The sequence below is a fragment of the Cyberlindnera jadinii genome (genome assembly GCF_001661405.1).
Source record: "Cyberlindnera jadinii NRRL Y-1542 unplaced genomic scaffold CYBJAscaffold_4, whole genome shotgun sequence".
NCBI lineage: Eukaryota > Fungi > Ascomycota > Saccharomycetes > Phaffomycetales > Wickerhamomycetaceae > Williopsis > Williopsis jadinii.
Genome location: NW_017963655.1, coordinates 666,008 through 680,305, shown reverse-complemented (window position 1 = coordinate 680,305; position 14,298 = coordinate 666,008). Strand labels below are relative to the sequence as shown.

Below are 14,298 nucleotides of genomic sequence, written 5' to 3'. Positions count from 1 at the left end.
CTTGCTGAAGTAATTATGTCTCGTCCTGTTCTCTCTTTCAACACCGTTTAGCCCATCGAATACCATAAAAGATAAGCTCAAATGCTTAGATCACTAAGACCGAAGCCACATCTGACGAAGCTCCATATCCATGACTCTGTGCTGTTCCAGCAGAAGCCACAGACATGGCACATCAACAGGGCACTGCTTGATAATGGGAAGACGCAGCTGATCTCCCATGGAGAGCTAAAGGCTCTCCAGAAGTCGTTTGAGTCGCTGATGAAAGGATACAACACTGGCAACTTGGACTACAAAGACCTGATCAAGCTATACTCCAAGGTTTACTACCCATTCTTACGATCCGAGGAGATCCGTGAGTTCTTTGGCAGAGACCCAAGGGGCTCGATGGCCAGGCTCCAGGATTATATGATCAAACATGTAAGACTCACGGGTGACGGTATCTCTCTGCTGAAGCATGTGCACGAGTCCTCCGGACTGGACTTTGGAGTGGTTAGAGGTGACTACTTTGCGTCGCTGGGCATTACACCCATTCTCTATGGCTCACTTCTACGGTCGTCGAACAAGAGCCTCTTCTCAAAACACCATAAGCAAAATATAAACTACTCCAAGGTTATTAACGGCATGGACGGGCACCTGAGTGCGACTATGATGGAGAGGTACTTGAAGTCGAGCTCGTCACTCCACAGGGCTTTCAATTTGAAGAATTACCTCGTTGTGAACTCTCCACATGAATCAGAGATGTTTGTAAACCTTGCACAGAGATTTGGAATCTCTGTAATTATACTGACCGATAAACACTTTGAAAACCCGCAATCGCTGGTGTCGCCACTATTACACGACTACCAGATGTGTAAATTGAAGGGCTCTACTGACCAGTGTGACGAGATTAGAGAACATTTATCGTCATTGCAGTTCCTGCCGATGAAGAACGTCCGCGAGTTGATTACATTCACCAATGCTCTGGAGGATGTTGACCGCAAGCAACCAAAGTTTGACTCTGCCTCCTTTGATGAGACGCTGAGACAGATGGAGCTGTCGATCTTGGGTAACATAGAAACAGACATTAGACACGCCTGATACGTTTAATGATTTGTTATTTATTATTTATTTGCTTCTCTATTTTATTTATTCCAGCAGCTTATTTATTTATTGCGTGGCACGGTATATCCATGTTGAATCGATATCATGATGATTAAAACTAGTTTAAAATCGTATACATTAGATCTGGAGGCTCTGACGAAGACGTCAGGGCCTCACTTTGTATATAATATCATACAAGAATAGTTGTATGATTCAAAAGAGGTCATTGATAAGAAATGTGAATAGCTCTTTACTGGGCAGAATCTCATATCAGTAGCATCAAGAAAGATGAAAAAATAACGAAGAAGACAGACGTCTTCATACTATTACTGGAACCTTCATACGTTGTCACTGAGGGAACAGTGCTCAATGGGGTCTCCACCACAACTGTGGCAGAAGGCTGGTCTTCCAGAGTCTCTGTGGTGCCAGCTCCCTCATGATTGGTAGTAGTAGTGTGCTCTTGTTCAGTCTCCATTTGTTCTTTTGTCACAGTATCAGTATGTTCCTCTGGTGTTTCATGAACTTGCTCAACGACAGTGGTCTTGTAGTCATCAGAGCCTTCATCCCTGGTGTCTTCTTCAGTTGTGGCAGTTACTGTGACTTGTTCAGTGATGACTGTATCAGTTTCACGACTAGTTTCCTCAGGAGCCTTTGGCTTTGGAATGACTGTTTCCTCTGTGATTGTCTCATCACCTTCAGTGGCCTTTGTAGTGGTAACTGTTTCTAACGCATGTTCTGAAGTACTCTTTGGCACTGTTGATACAGTAGTCTCACCAGGCTTCTTTGTAATAACCTCTGTTACCTCGGTGGTGTGACACACTTCTTCGACACAGGAAGTGATTGTCTTGACAGTGACAGCTTCAGCATCCGTAGTCTTGGTTACAGCATCTGTATGTCCTGTCTCAGTGGCTGCCTGGCTTTTGTCATTGGTTTTGGTGACTCTGCAAGTTGGCACAGGACTTTTACCTGGTTTATCTTCTTCATCGTGCTTTGTATCAGTGTCGTCGTCGCCTGGAACACTCTGGTGGGTCTTGGTGACGTTACAGGTGACACCTGGTCCCTTAGTAGTGTGCTGTGTCTCAGCACTCGTTGGACAATAGGTGGTGTAAGTGGTAACAACACCTTCAATGGTAGTCGTTACGGTGGTGATAGCAGCAGTAGTCAAAGATTTGGTACATGTGTGGTTGTCACAGTCAGTTAGAGTCACAACTGTGGTCTCAAGGTGCTCTTCAGTGAGAGTTGAGGTGGTGATACCAGATGGTGATACCGTTGTGTCTGCAGATGATGAAGAGGTAACCGGTTCATCAGAGCTCTCAGACACAGTATTAATTGAAGAGCTCAGCGATGTAGAAGACGATGAAGCAGTTCCTTCACGCTCGACAGTAAAGGTCAAGGTCCAGGTTTTAGTATCTCTCTTCATAAGCCTCTCATCAGGCGTAGTGATTGTCAGAAGTACAGCAATAGTGAAAGAATCTCCTGAAACAGCCTCTCCACCGATATCAATAAGAACACCATCTTCAGAATACAGGTCTGTTTGCAAGTCCAGATAATCTGGTGAGTCGATACTTTGTTCATAGACAACATTATCAACAGCATAACTAGCATTAACAAAGTCAAAGGTGCCGTCAGCAGATCCCTCGGCTCTAACATTAGTCCAAGGACCAAGTTCACCTGGAATTGTGATACGCCATTGTATATAGTCCCCTTCAACAATTTGGCCAGTTATTTGAGGCTCTTGAATTTCTGCTGTTGAAGTTGGAATCACTATGCCTTCTGATGAACTTTCACTTTCTGATGTAGATACCGATTCGGTATCAGTATTCACATCAGATACTTTAGAAGAGCTTGATGCTGTGGACTCGGGATCACTTATCTCTGAGATTGACTCTATAGATGATTCTTCGGTCGAAGTGACTGATCCCACATACTCAGATGATTCAGTGAGTTTCCCAGCAGAAGATGAATGAGTGGAGCTCTCTGAGCTTTCAGAACTTGATTCTTTTTCAGTTGATTGCAGGTCCTCACTTGTTGAAGATTCATCGTCAGTCTGAAGATCTGAAGATGTACTAGTCTCCACAGTTGAGGAGCCACCTCCGGCTGAAGAGTCATCGTCAGATGAAATGACCTCTTCACTCGAGAAGTCATCATCACGGGAGGATGTCTCGTCACTGGAGGATGTCTCATGGCTCGAGTAGTCATCGTCATTAGATGATGTTTCTTCACTGGATGATGTTTCTTCACTGGATGATGGCTCCTCACTCGAAGATGGCTCCTCACTCAAAGATGTCTCTTCACTCGAAGATGTATCGTCACTGGAGAAGTCATCATCACTAGACGACGTCTCCTCACTTGTGTTTAACTCCTCTTCAGATGAAGACGATGACTCGGTTGAAGACACCACAGTCGAGGATGCTGATGCTCTATCCTTCTGTCCAGTGAACTCATCGAATGATCTCAAACTGTCATAATGAATAATACTGTCAATAGCGTATGTCTGGTTTTCTGAGCCCTTTGTGATAACAATATTCATGGTATTATTGAGCAATGTAGCAAACCAAATACGTGATGTAGCAACGCTGAGTCGCAGGACTTCGGAAGATTCAATTGATGTGTCGTATTTTGCACTGAAACTACTTGATTCACAGTAAGAATCAGATGTTCTAGTTGGTCCATCTTCAAAGATTGTTGCATTCCCCAGTGAATTTCTTTGAGATCCAATTGAGGTTTTGAAGTTTTCACACTTGAAGGTGTAGGAGTACTCTGAAACATAGGTGTATCTTGAGTCGTATGGATTCTCATTCCATATCTCCAACGAATCCCATGGACCAAGGGTTCCAGGAACATCAATAAGCCATTTTGGACTTTCAGTTGCACCATCCCAGAAAGCAGAAACAAATGGAGAATCATCAGGCATCTTCATGATGTTCAAAGTGGATGTGAACTGTTTATCTGGTGCAGCAAAAGCAATGATTTCTTTAGTCTGTGGTTGGGTGACCGGTTCCTCCAGATGAACACTGAATGTCATGGTTCCTTTCAAGTTGTAGTTTTCCGAGGTCCAATCAGAGAACTGAATTCTGTATTTACCTGTTGCAACGTTGATCTTGGTCAAACGACCAAAGGTCTCATAACTATCTTTAACGGACAATGTTTCGGAAGTTGGTCCATCAACGATACCTGGAATGGAAAATTCCGTGAAAGAACCTTTATCAATTGGCATCTCACTGAAGAAGCTGACGCTGACAGTCAACCAGTTCCCGGGGTAAGTGTTTGAAGAACCCGTATTCTCATCAACGATTTTGATATCTGTGATGATATCAATACCTTGGACATCAGATGCTCTTTTCTCCAGGTTATGGTTCTCTGGAGGTTTAGCGCATGCAAAAGTGGTTAAAGATAGCAGAATACACGCTAAGCTATTGAACAAGTGCATCTTAGTTTCTTGGCCTAGGGAGCTTCTGTTGAACTAATTAGCCTACGAGAACTAGTCGATCGCCATGGGTATTTATACTTGCTTTTGAAGAGAGGAGATGGCGAGGCCATTATTCACAACAGCAATATGTTCAGATATGCGATCTTTTAGATCAACTTGCACCCAGAATTAGGAAGAGTACAACCACTAGCTGAGTTTCCGTATACTCTATTTAACCTGACATACATAAAAGCACTCTCAACATCAGCAGAAAGATTTTGGCCACAGCTGTGAATGCTCAATAAGCTTAAAGAGAATGAGGTCTTAGAGACTTTCTTATACGCGAAGTTTAAGAGTTGATGCCTAGCTTAAAGGAGCATATAGTTGGCATGAAAACACTCAATGAAAAGGAGAAGTAATTACTCGAAACCCCCATCAATATAAGTAAGGCCTTGTTACACCAAGAACCTTGTGTTTAGCACCTATGACAACACCAGTACATCGACACTACTAACCTTGTTCATCATACGGAATGTGATAATAATCTATTCAATTGTCCATTGCATAAAAACAGACAAAGGAGGTTCAAAGAGAACCTCACATAAATCTTGTAAACCTCTGTGAATGTATGTTCCTGTTCAAAACAATCTGCCTGATATGCACGCACTGAACAGTTGATGCCGTTCTGCGCATATAAGCTTTCATTTGTTCAAACATTATTCGGGTGTATATCAAATAATTGACCATTAATTAGGGAAATTTGACGTCTAATGAGCTATTATTTGGGCAATTATATGTAAAAGCATGCCTACGTCTTTATAGAGTAGTAGCATATAGCTTATTTTTGCCGTGCTTCGATGTTCAATTATAATCAGAACTGCGTCCTCGAACGGGAAATAACATCGTAATAATAAGCAGTAGGCTATGCATTGTGTATGATCCTATTAGTGCTGCGACTGATCAAACTCAAAGACCACTACCGTGTTCTCACCAACATGCCTATTCAAATTAAGTAAGTCAAAAAGAAATACTTCATTTTTTTCGACTACAGTAGATCCAAAAAGTATTCATTATCTCTGTACAATCAACTGTTTTTTGCTCGCTAGTACACACGTTTCACTGGACTTGATGAAGAGATCCTTTGAGAACTTTCCTAGGCCCTTGAATATTTCGATCAACAATACTCGTGATCCTGGAATCCAACTGGAGTTAAAAAAAAACAGCACGTAGTATGATGCAGGGTGTTAATTCAAATGTTTGAAGGGGTATTCACTGGTAATTTTCGTCAAAGGATCTTCAATTGGCTTTCCAGCGTGCCACCTAACATGGTGACCGAGCCACTGAATCTGGGATGAAGCCAGCCAATCATAAAAAGGAGCGAATTTTATTTCCTAAAACAGGTGTAATGAGGTATCACGCTGCAGTGTAAAAGAGGACTGCTGCATGTTGATAGACAATTTCTTTCATATAAAATCAATATAGCTCCTAGTATTATGATTCTTTGTTTCCATACAAGGTCGGTCTAGCTGCTATCATCTTCTAGATACCATTGTAAGATAAGTGGAACATATACCATAACTTCTATTCGTCCAACTAGACGGCACTGAAATATAATTGAGCCATATAATACGCAACGCATCACGGTTAAGAGCCTTAACACTTCGTTACGCATATCCGCGCAGAGGTGAGTTCATGTAATAAAAACACCACAGAGTTGCACCAACTGTCCAATGATTGGTCAGTGTACTCCCAAAGAGTACGAAACAGTTGGCCAGTCCGCTTCAGCATGAATTGATGTGACCTTCATATGGAGCTGATACATTTTTGATAAAAAAAAAGGTCGTACCCGGATTCGAACCGGGGTTGTTCGGATCAAAACCGAAAGTGATAACCACTACACTATACAACCTTGTACGAAATTCGTAGAAGTTACGGATCGTCATGCCTAATTGAACAAAGATATAATCTCAAGCCCTAAAAAACTTTCAACGAAAGTTATTCTCATCAACATTGAGAAAAAATTTCACTTTTTCCATTCTTTCTCTTTACTTTACACTTCACTCTGGTTCTAAATCCATGGGGAGAAAAACAGAGTGAGTATCTTCAAATGATTATGATTCGAAACTTGGACCTGTTTCAATTGAAGGAGCTACATTCATGTCTAAATGATGAGACCGAGTCCTAGTGACTTTTTATAATATAAACCCAGCTCTTCGACTTTTCTGTTCGTGAGAAGAAATATTGTCAAACGCTCTGATATTTTACCATCAATGTTCCCAATTGATTCCAGAAAAGCAGCGGAGAATCATGCTTCACGCCTTAGAGAGTACTAACACCTATGTAAAGGGATATGTATAAAATCTTCCTATTCAAATAAGCTGAGAATATATGTACAAGCCAACAGAAGTGTAGCCATGGAGTAGTCTTACTCTCATCTGGTCTTGCCTCCAATTGCGTTAATCACAATGATGTCACCGTCTTCGATCTCGTATGCCTTGCCGACTTTGTCGTATTTGATGGACTTTTCCACTTCTCCATTGATGACCTGATCCTTTTGTTCTATCAATTTGTCGTATTTCAAAACGTTGGCGTTGAGAAATCCCTTTTGTAAGTCTGTATGGATCATGCCAGCTCCTTCCGGTGCAGTGGATCCTCTCTTGACGTTCCATTCACGAGCTTCTATCTTACCACATGTATAGAAACTTATCAAGTTGAGTTGATCCTTCATCTGTACAACCATTTCGTTGATAACCTCACTACGGTCTTTCTTTTCGAGCTGTGAGTGTTCATAATCTGCAGAGAACATGATAAGCTTCTCCTTTGGAGAGTTACTCTTCAACCAGGATTTCACATCTTCAATGTAGTTGTTCTCTCCGGAGAGGTAATCCTCTTGCGAAACGTTCAACAGGTACACTGTTGGTTTTGCAGTGAGAAACTTGTGTTTGTTAACAACGTCAACCTCATCCTCAGTCCATTTTTCATTGTTCAAGAGACGACCATTTTCCATCATCATATTGGTCAATTTTTCCAGAATGGCATTCTCCTTCTCAAGCTCCTTTCTGTCCCCTGCCTTCATACTCTTCATGCTCTTCTTATTCCTCTCTAAGGCGCTTTCAGCTGTATCCAGATCTTTCAACAGCAATTCATCGGTCACGATTTCCAAGTCACGTACTGGATCCACCGTCAACTCCACATGTGTGATCTCATCGTTATCGAACCCGCGTACAACGTGGAATATCCCATCAACGTTTCTAATGTCGTTCAGGAACTGGTTTCCTAAACCCTCACCTTTAGAAGCATTTCTCACTAAACCGGCAATATCCACAATCTTGAGATAGCTCGGCAAGGTCCTCTCGGAACCAAATATCTCACGTAACTCTTCCAGCTTTGGAGATGGCACAGTGTACATCGCCTCCTCAGGATCAACCGTGGCAAAGGGGTAGTTATTCGGGTTACCAATGGCACTCTTGGTTATGGCCTGGAAGAAAGTGGATTTACCCACGTTGGCAAGCCCCACTATACCAACACTCAATTTGGAAGATTGGCGTCCTAACAGGGCATTTGCGTTGCTGGTAGGTGCTGATTTACCCTTTGACTTGGGCACCCTCTTAGCAAGGCTGGCCCGTGTGGTGCAGAACAGTCTCTTAAACATTGCTGGCTGGTCAGTTGTCCTCTTCTTCGTCTTCCTTCGGCTGCTTCATTTATGTCTCGATGAGCTTTCTCGGGCTCTCTCGAGACCATTTTTCGGTCTACGTCGTTACTGTGGTTACGAGCGCGAGGAAGCGAACCTAAAAAAGTGGTGTGCACTTGTGTGCGGGTTAACCCAGACACCTCCGTTGTTTATCTCTCACAAGCTGGGGCATTTTCCCGTGTTGTGATATGTCTCCTTCTCTCTAGCTGTTTATTCCCTTTGGAGGTTCACCAAGAAGAACAGCGAGCTAGGAGGGAAATGTGTGCCTCGAGCTTGAAGAACGGGATATGGACAGATACTGCGAGTGCAACGTTTGCGTCCCTGTTGCACCAGCATGCGCTGGACACCAAACGAGCGTATTGACCAGGAACGTGCGAGAAGAGCTCGCAACGATCTTGAACAAGATGAGTGAGCAGTGTCCGGATGCCTTCACGGAGGAGAACCTGGGGAAGAGGAAGGAGATCTTGCTGGCGTGGCTGCCCATGTTTAAGTACTTGGCGTTGCAGGAGTGGTTGGATCCTGATAACTACTACAGCATTAAGCCTGAATGTGTCGCGATCGTGGAGAAGAGCTGGGACGAGTACATGCCATTGCTGTGCAAGACCAAGTGCTATAGGATTAAGTTCCGCTCTCGGTGTCTGAAGAGCCTCAGAGGGAACGTCGACCTTCGATACATGTGGCTTAGGGATATCGTTCTCGATCCGACAAGGCCTTGGAGGGGGCTGGAACCGCTTGGTGTTGATACTAGATCAAGTGTGCAGGGCCTCATTGATCCTCAAGGCCTCGATCAAACGTTCCAAGGAGAAGGCATTCGAGTGAAAAGACCTCTCCCTGACGCTGCTGATGCTGGCCATCAGGTAGTTTTGAAGAGATCGAAGACCAATGTTCCATCAGAGATTGATTGGAGAGACCAGTACTTTAAGGATAAGAGAGTCCAGGATTTGAGGACTTTATACAGAGACCTCTCGCGGCTTGTTGATTCTGATCTCCTTGAGGAGGACATGCTCACTCAGATGGTACAGTTTGATGATGATGAGCTTCTAAGGCTGTTTGGTGCCTTTTTGAAAGTTGAAAATGTACGAACTAGGGCGAAACTCATACAAAAGAGAATGGATGGAATTAACGTACAAACAGGTAACACAATCGGAAGCTAGTGATTTCGTTATCAATACCCACATTCTAATTGGCATCACGAAGCGAGTTATAATGCTCACCAAGCGAATAACTATGCTTGTAGTAGACCAACTTTAACTCTTCACCATTACCGTCTTCGTTTATCTTCATAGTCGAACTCCCACTCATCATGATACTGATTGGACAATCGAATTCCTTTGCAAGTGCTAAGATTTCCAAATCAGACCCCCATGCGGATGTCTTCTCAATGGTTTCGGTATATTCGTTAATGTCCTTCAAAGACATGGTCTCCTCATCAAACAGATACGGTGTAAACGTATTTGGATCTGCTCTGATATGGTTAACAGCCTTGGTTCTCAACTCCTGTACGGAAATCTTGATACCTTGACGTTGTTCCAACTGATCTGCGATCGAGGCAAACAGACAGTTACCATCTGGCTTTATATCAAATTGTACTAGGTTGTTCATCGCACACAATGTGTCCAAATGTTCTTGTTCAATCTCTTTCAGATTAGGCTGCTCTGCAGCCTCTGCCTCTGCCTCTGCTCTCTTCTGTTCAATCTCGGCCTGGCGTCTCTGTAATCTCTCCCTCTGTCTATTACGCTTCGGCTTCGGTTGTACTTCAGCAGTCTCCGGTTTCTTCTCCGCTTTAGGCTCGCTCTCCTTTGCATCGATCTCAACCTGTGCTAAGAGCATCTCTGGCGTGATCTCCTCTTCGGCTTCTTCTTCACCGTTTCTAATTCTTAGTTCCTATGGTTACAGGATGGATACTGTCAGTATATGAGACCCCAGTACGCTGTTCCACCATACTCACCTTCAGCTCCTTCTCATGTCTTTCTTTCAAGTCGAGCTCCATCTCTAGGCACTTCTTGTTCACCTCTTTACGCTTGGACTTGGTGGCCTGCTTCTTCAGCCCTGTGACGGTAGCAATGAGGTTCTTCTGCTCCTTCTTGTGTCTCGCGATAAGTTGCTCTTCTGTCTCGTCCGCTGTGCTCATAGTCGTCTCTATTGTTCCAGCTATATATATAGAAAACAACTGTGGTGATTGATCAGTAGCTCAAAACTCTTCGAAAGCTTTGCTCGATGAGCAGCTTTCCGGTAAGGGCAGCACGAGCCTCAGTGCCATTGAAAATCGTTTCAAAAAAAAACGACCTCGGTCAGGATTGAACTGACGATCTCACGATTAACAGTCGTGCGCCTTAACCAACTTGGCCACGAAGTCTAACTTTGTTTTGGGAATTCTGTGTAGTTAGTCATCTTATGTGTGCTGGATTATTTATAGATCTTCTCCGTTACCCCTGAGTAGTTGAAGCCCAGTTGAAGATCTGTTCAGAGGAAGAGAGGCAATCGTAACAGCGTACCACTCACTTCCCAGCCCTCCACTTCAATCATTCCACAGCACAAGAGCTTGCAGCAGCAAGTGCCAGGCAGTCCAGTGAACACTACACTACTTCCTCCTACACAGCTGTCCTCCTTGTACATTGTATGGTTACAACAAGCAATGGGGACCTGCAGAGGCAGATGGAGCTATTTTTAAACCCACCATTGTGTGTAATGCCCCCAATTGATGGCGGAGCACACTCTCCAGCGATCAATACCAAGTCCAGAACCGTAGTAAAGGCTCAACTTCTCGACGGTTTTCCCGAACGGTCCAAGAAATTGAAAGCAGCCATGCATGAAGTGCAGGAACAACGCAGTGCTGTGGAAAGGCCCCAATCACGACAGCTTATAGATAGTTTCACTAGTAGAAAATCGTCAAAATGTAAGCTTTCGGTTGCTTCAATTCCTAATGAGCTCGTCCAGGTTCCAATCTGGCATGGATGCGAAGATAACTGTGGCTTTCAATGACCCTCTTGAATAGTTTGATGTGCTTTGGTCAGCGCAGGATCAAAAGGTACTGTGCATAAAAAACCTCACATAGGGGCCACCGACACGCGCGTCTTGGACGTTTCTACGAGACATAAAGCAGATCTGAAGAAGTAGGAGGATGAATCTACGGCTAAGCTATCATCTATACACTCCCTTCTGTGAGTTTTTTCCTAACTTCTTCGACAGAAAATGGGAAAAATTTTGCCAGCACGTACTCCCTTCCTTCTTCACTTCTTTCACTTCTTCCACCATAAGAAATAAATCAACTTCGCCATGAGGTTTACCTATATTATTTTCTTTCTCGGTGTCGTCAATGCTCTAGCATTCTTTTCAGGCTCCGCTGTTAGTGACAAACCGCATGCTTTGTCCATTGGTAAGAGAGACCTTGTCCAAGGCTCCACCACCAAAATGGGCTCTTCTTCGCCAACTGTGATGTCGTTGGCTTCATCCTCTGTGGCTCCATTGGATAGGTTTAACATCTCACCAAAGCTGAAAACTGACCCTAACGAGTCTGTCAACCCATTCATTCTCTCCATCTCCATGATCTTGGTGTCTGAAATTGGTGATAAGACCTTTCTGATCTCTGCTTTGATGGCGATGCGTCATTCAAGAGTGGTGATCTTCACGGCTTCTATCGCTTCGCTGGCTGTTATGACTGTTCTTTCTGGAATCTTGGGACATACTCTACCAACAATACTTTCAAAAAGAGTCACTCAATTCGTGGCCTCGTTCTTGTTTCTGGTCTTTGGTTACACTCTAACAAAGGATGGATTGGCAATGTCGAAGAATTTGGGGGTTGAGGAGGAACTTGCAGAGGTCAAGGAAGAACTCTCCGTCATTGACTTGAATCGTAAGATGAGCGAGTTGGAGAACGGGCCTGTCACTCAACCAGCTCCAAAGACAAATTTAGGGTGGGTCCAAGTTCGTATGTCATCATTTGCACACTCTTTTAAGGTCTTTTCTTCGTCCATCTTTTCCCCATTATGGGTCCAAACCTTCGTCATGGTCTTCCTCGCTGAATGGGGTGATCGTTCTCAAGTCTCGACCATTGCAATGGCTGCAGGTTCTGACTATGGACTCGTTATTCTCGGTGGTACTGTTGGCCATGCTATCTGCTCCTCCATTGCTGTGCTTGGTGGTCACTTTTTGGCCTCGAGATTGAGTATGAGAACTGTAACTCTGAGTGGTGCGTTTGCATTCTACATATTCTCTGTGGTTTATTTCTACAACGCCTGGTATGACTTTGAATAGTTCAATATCACATAGAGTAAATCAACGTCAGCTCTCTACCATTTTTTTGTTTACTATGAAAAAATGTCCTATTCATTAATATACAAAGAAATAACTATAAAGGGTTGAAAATATCTAACTCCAAAAAAAAGTAATCAAAACAAAACAATAATAAAGTCATACTCGAGGGTTTCATTGCCAGTACTGGATAGACCCGAATGATTGTTCGATACCGTACTGACCTGGATCTTTCCAGTAGTCATTGAACGTCGTCAGGATTGTTACAGCGTTGTCCATTTCACTCAAAATCTCTTGAAGTGCAAGCTTTTGATTTGCTGGACTTGGAACATTGCCACCATTCACATCACCAGCAGATGGATAGCCAGTCTCAGTGACAACAATTGGCTTTGAACAGTATCCAGCAACGATCTCAACCTGTCCCTTGACGAAGGTACCAGCAGTGGATGCACTTGAATAAGTGTCGAAATATGGATGTGGATTAACACCAACAAAGTCGATTGAGGCATCATTACACAAGGATGGGTTGTTTTGGAAAGTTACAGGTGGCTCAGATGTAGTGATTTCACCAGTGTAACCCGCAGCTTCCAATTTCGCTCTAACTTCTGCAATTTTACTAATCAACTCGTCAACTGTAGCATATCCAGATAGAATAGCCTCGTTACCAACAGTGATGTAGTCGAAAACGTCCCATGAGTTTGAGGTAGCCCATTCAATGAGCTCAGTAACACCATCATCAATCGAATCAACACCGTCAGATGTGATCCAGAAACCTTGGTTAATCTTCAAACCAACATTGACGGCTGCGTTTTCGATGGTTTGGATAGATCCGCAATCAGTACCATAAACACGGATGCTCTTAATACCAGTTCCTGCGATCATAGTCAAATCTGTGAGAACAGTTGCGTAATCTTTACAACTGTTGTCATTGTTGTAAGGGGAATAGACAATGGCGCTTGGCAACGGGAGCTTTCCAGAAGTTGCAGTAGAAGTTGCCTCCGCTGTTGATGAGGTTGTTGTGGTCCCAGCAGTTGGAGTAGCTATCGAAGCAACGACTGTTGGTATACTGATGTAATGAGAGGTCTCTGTGGTGGTTGGAGTGGCTGTGGTGGTTGGAGTAGTTTCTGCATTAGTTGGATCAACTGGCTTAACGACACTTGAAATAGTTGCATCTTCCGGCAAGTGAGCAGTCGTCTCTTGAGTCTCAGTCGCTGGCTGGGTAGTAGTAGTAGCAGCAGTGGTCTGTGGTGCTGTGGTGGTGTCTTGAGTCGTAGTTTGAGCGTTATCACCGGCAGCTGCACCATTATCAGTCTCACTAGTAGTAGCAGTGGTCTGTGGTGCTGTGGTAGTATCTTGAGTCGTAGTTTGAGCGTTATCACCGGCAGTTGCACCATTATCAGTCTCACTAGTAGTAACCGCAGTGGTACTACTTACTGTTCCAACAGTGAAGGCATTAGTAGATGTAGTGGATGGTGTCAAAGTGGTGACTGTGTTTGTTGTGGTGGCAGTTTGTGCTGTAGAGAAAGTTTTCTCTGGTGTATCGAGAGTGAACGTGTAAGAGACGCCATCACTAACAAGAATCTCAACTGTTGGCGCAGTATGAGTATTTGTAGTCGTATCATATGTCTCAGTGACAGTGACGGCATCAGCTGTATGGACCCTTGTGACAACAATTGGAGCTGCAAGTGCCATGTGAATGGCGCAGAGACCAACAAAATAATGAATGAATTGCATCTTTGTTAGAGAGGGGATAGTGAAAAGAGGGAAATATTAAACGAAAGTAATCCTCTAAAACAAAAAGCAGGTGTGTCTCGGATGTGTCTCAGGTGTGTCTCGGATGTGCCTTGAAAGAATAGGAAGTAACCTA

General features: G+C 43.7%; 6 protein-coding genes and 2 non-coding genes across 8 annotated transcripts; 3 read left to right on the top strand and 5 right to left on the bottom strand.

The window, feature by feature from the left end:
- The first annotated feature begins 54 nt into the window (after window positions 1–54).
- On the top strand, window positions 55–1,251 carry CYBJADRAFT_167086 (uncharacterized protein). Its single transcript, XM_020214760.1, has one exon. The coding sequence runs from the start codon at window positions 82–84 to the stop codon at window positions 1,075–1,077; it is 996 nt and encodes a 331-aa protein (XP_020071454.1). The 5' UTR covers window positions 55–81; the 3' UTR covers window positions 1,078–1,251.
- Window positions 1,252–6,326: 5,075 nt separating this feature from the next.
- Window positions 6,327–6,398, bottom strand: CYBJADRAFT_t70. The gene has a single exon. It is a non-coding gene; the product is annotated as a tRNA-Gln (tRNA).
- A 434-nt stretch (window positions 6,399–6,832) lies between these two features.
- On the bottom strand, window positions 6,833–8,172 carry YLF2 (Ylf2p). Its single transcript, XM_020214759.1, has one exon. The coding sequence runs from the start codon at window positions 8,139–8,141 to the stop codon at window positions 6,921–6,923; it is 1,221 nt and encodes a 406-aa protein (XP_020071453.1). The 5' UTR covers window positions 8,142–8,172; the 3' UTR covers window positions 6,833–6,920.
- Window positions 8,173–8,448: 276 nt separating this feature from the next.
- On the top strand, window positions 8,449–9,334 carry CYBJADRAFT_189493 (uncharacterized protein; the record flags this gene model as incomplete). Its single annotated transcript, XM_020217346.1, has 1 exon — window positions 8,449–9,334. Exon 1 carries the CDS (start codon window positions 8,468–8,470, stop codon window positions 9,332–9,334), a length of 867 nt encoding a protein of 288 aa, XP_020071452.1. The 5' UTR covers window positions 8,449–8,467.
- OTU2 (deubiquitinase OTU2) lies at window positions 8,888–10,408 on the bottom strand. The gene is made up of 2 exons (XM_020214758.1): window positions 10,129–10,408; window positions 8,888–10,064 (listed from the first exon to the last, which is right to left on the bottom strand). Exons 1-2 carry the CDS (start codon window positions 10,309–10,311, stop codon window positions 9,360–9,362), a joined length of 888 nt encoding a protein of 295 aa, XP_020071451.1. The 5' UTR covers window positions 10,312–10,408; the 3' UTR covers window positions 8,888–9,359.
- Window positions 10,409–10,462: 54 nt separating this feature from the next.
- On the bottom strand, window positions 10,463–10,536 carry CYBJADRAFT_t69. The gene has a single exon. It is a non-coding gene; the product is annotated as a tRNA-Asn (tRNA).
- A 332-nt stretch (window positions 10,537–10,868) lies between these two features.
- Window positions 10,869–12,434, top strand: CYBJADRAFT_177172 (TMEM165/GDT1 family protein; the record flags this gene model as incomplete). Its single annotated transcript, XM_020216841.1, has 3 exons — window positions 10,869–11,015; window positions 11,694–12,104; window positions 12,138–12,434. 3 exons carry the CDS (start codon window positions 10,869–10,871, stop codon window positions 12,432–12,434), a joined length of 855 nt encoding a protein of 284 aa, XP_020071450.1.
- A 171-nt stretch (window positions 12,435–12,605) lies between these two features.
- Window positions 12,606–14,202, bottom strand: SCW11 (putative glucan endo-1,3-beta-D-glucosidase; the record flags this gene model as incomplete). The annotated part of the gene is made up of 2 exons (XM_020213323.1): window positions 13,733–14,202; window positions 12,606–13,471 (listed from the first exon to the last, which is right to left on the bottom strand). The coding sequence occupies exons 1-2, from the start codon at window positions 14,163–14,165 to the stop codon at window positions 12,606–12,608; spliced, it is 1,299 nt and encodes a 432-aa protein (XP_020071449.1). The 5' UTR covers window positions 14,166–14,202.
- Window positions 14,203–14,298: the final 96 nt, after the last annotated feature.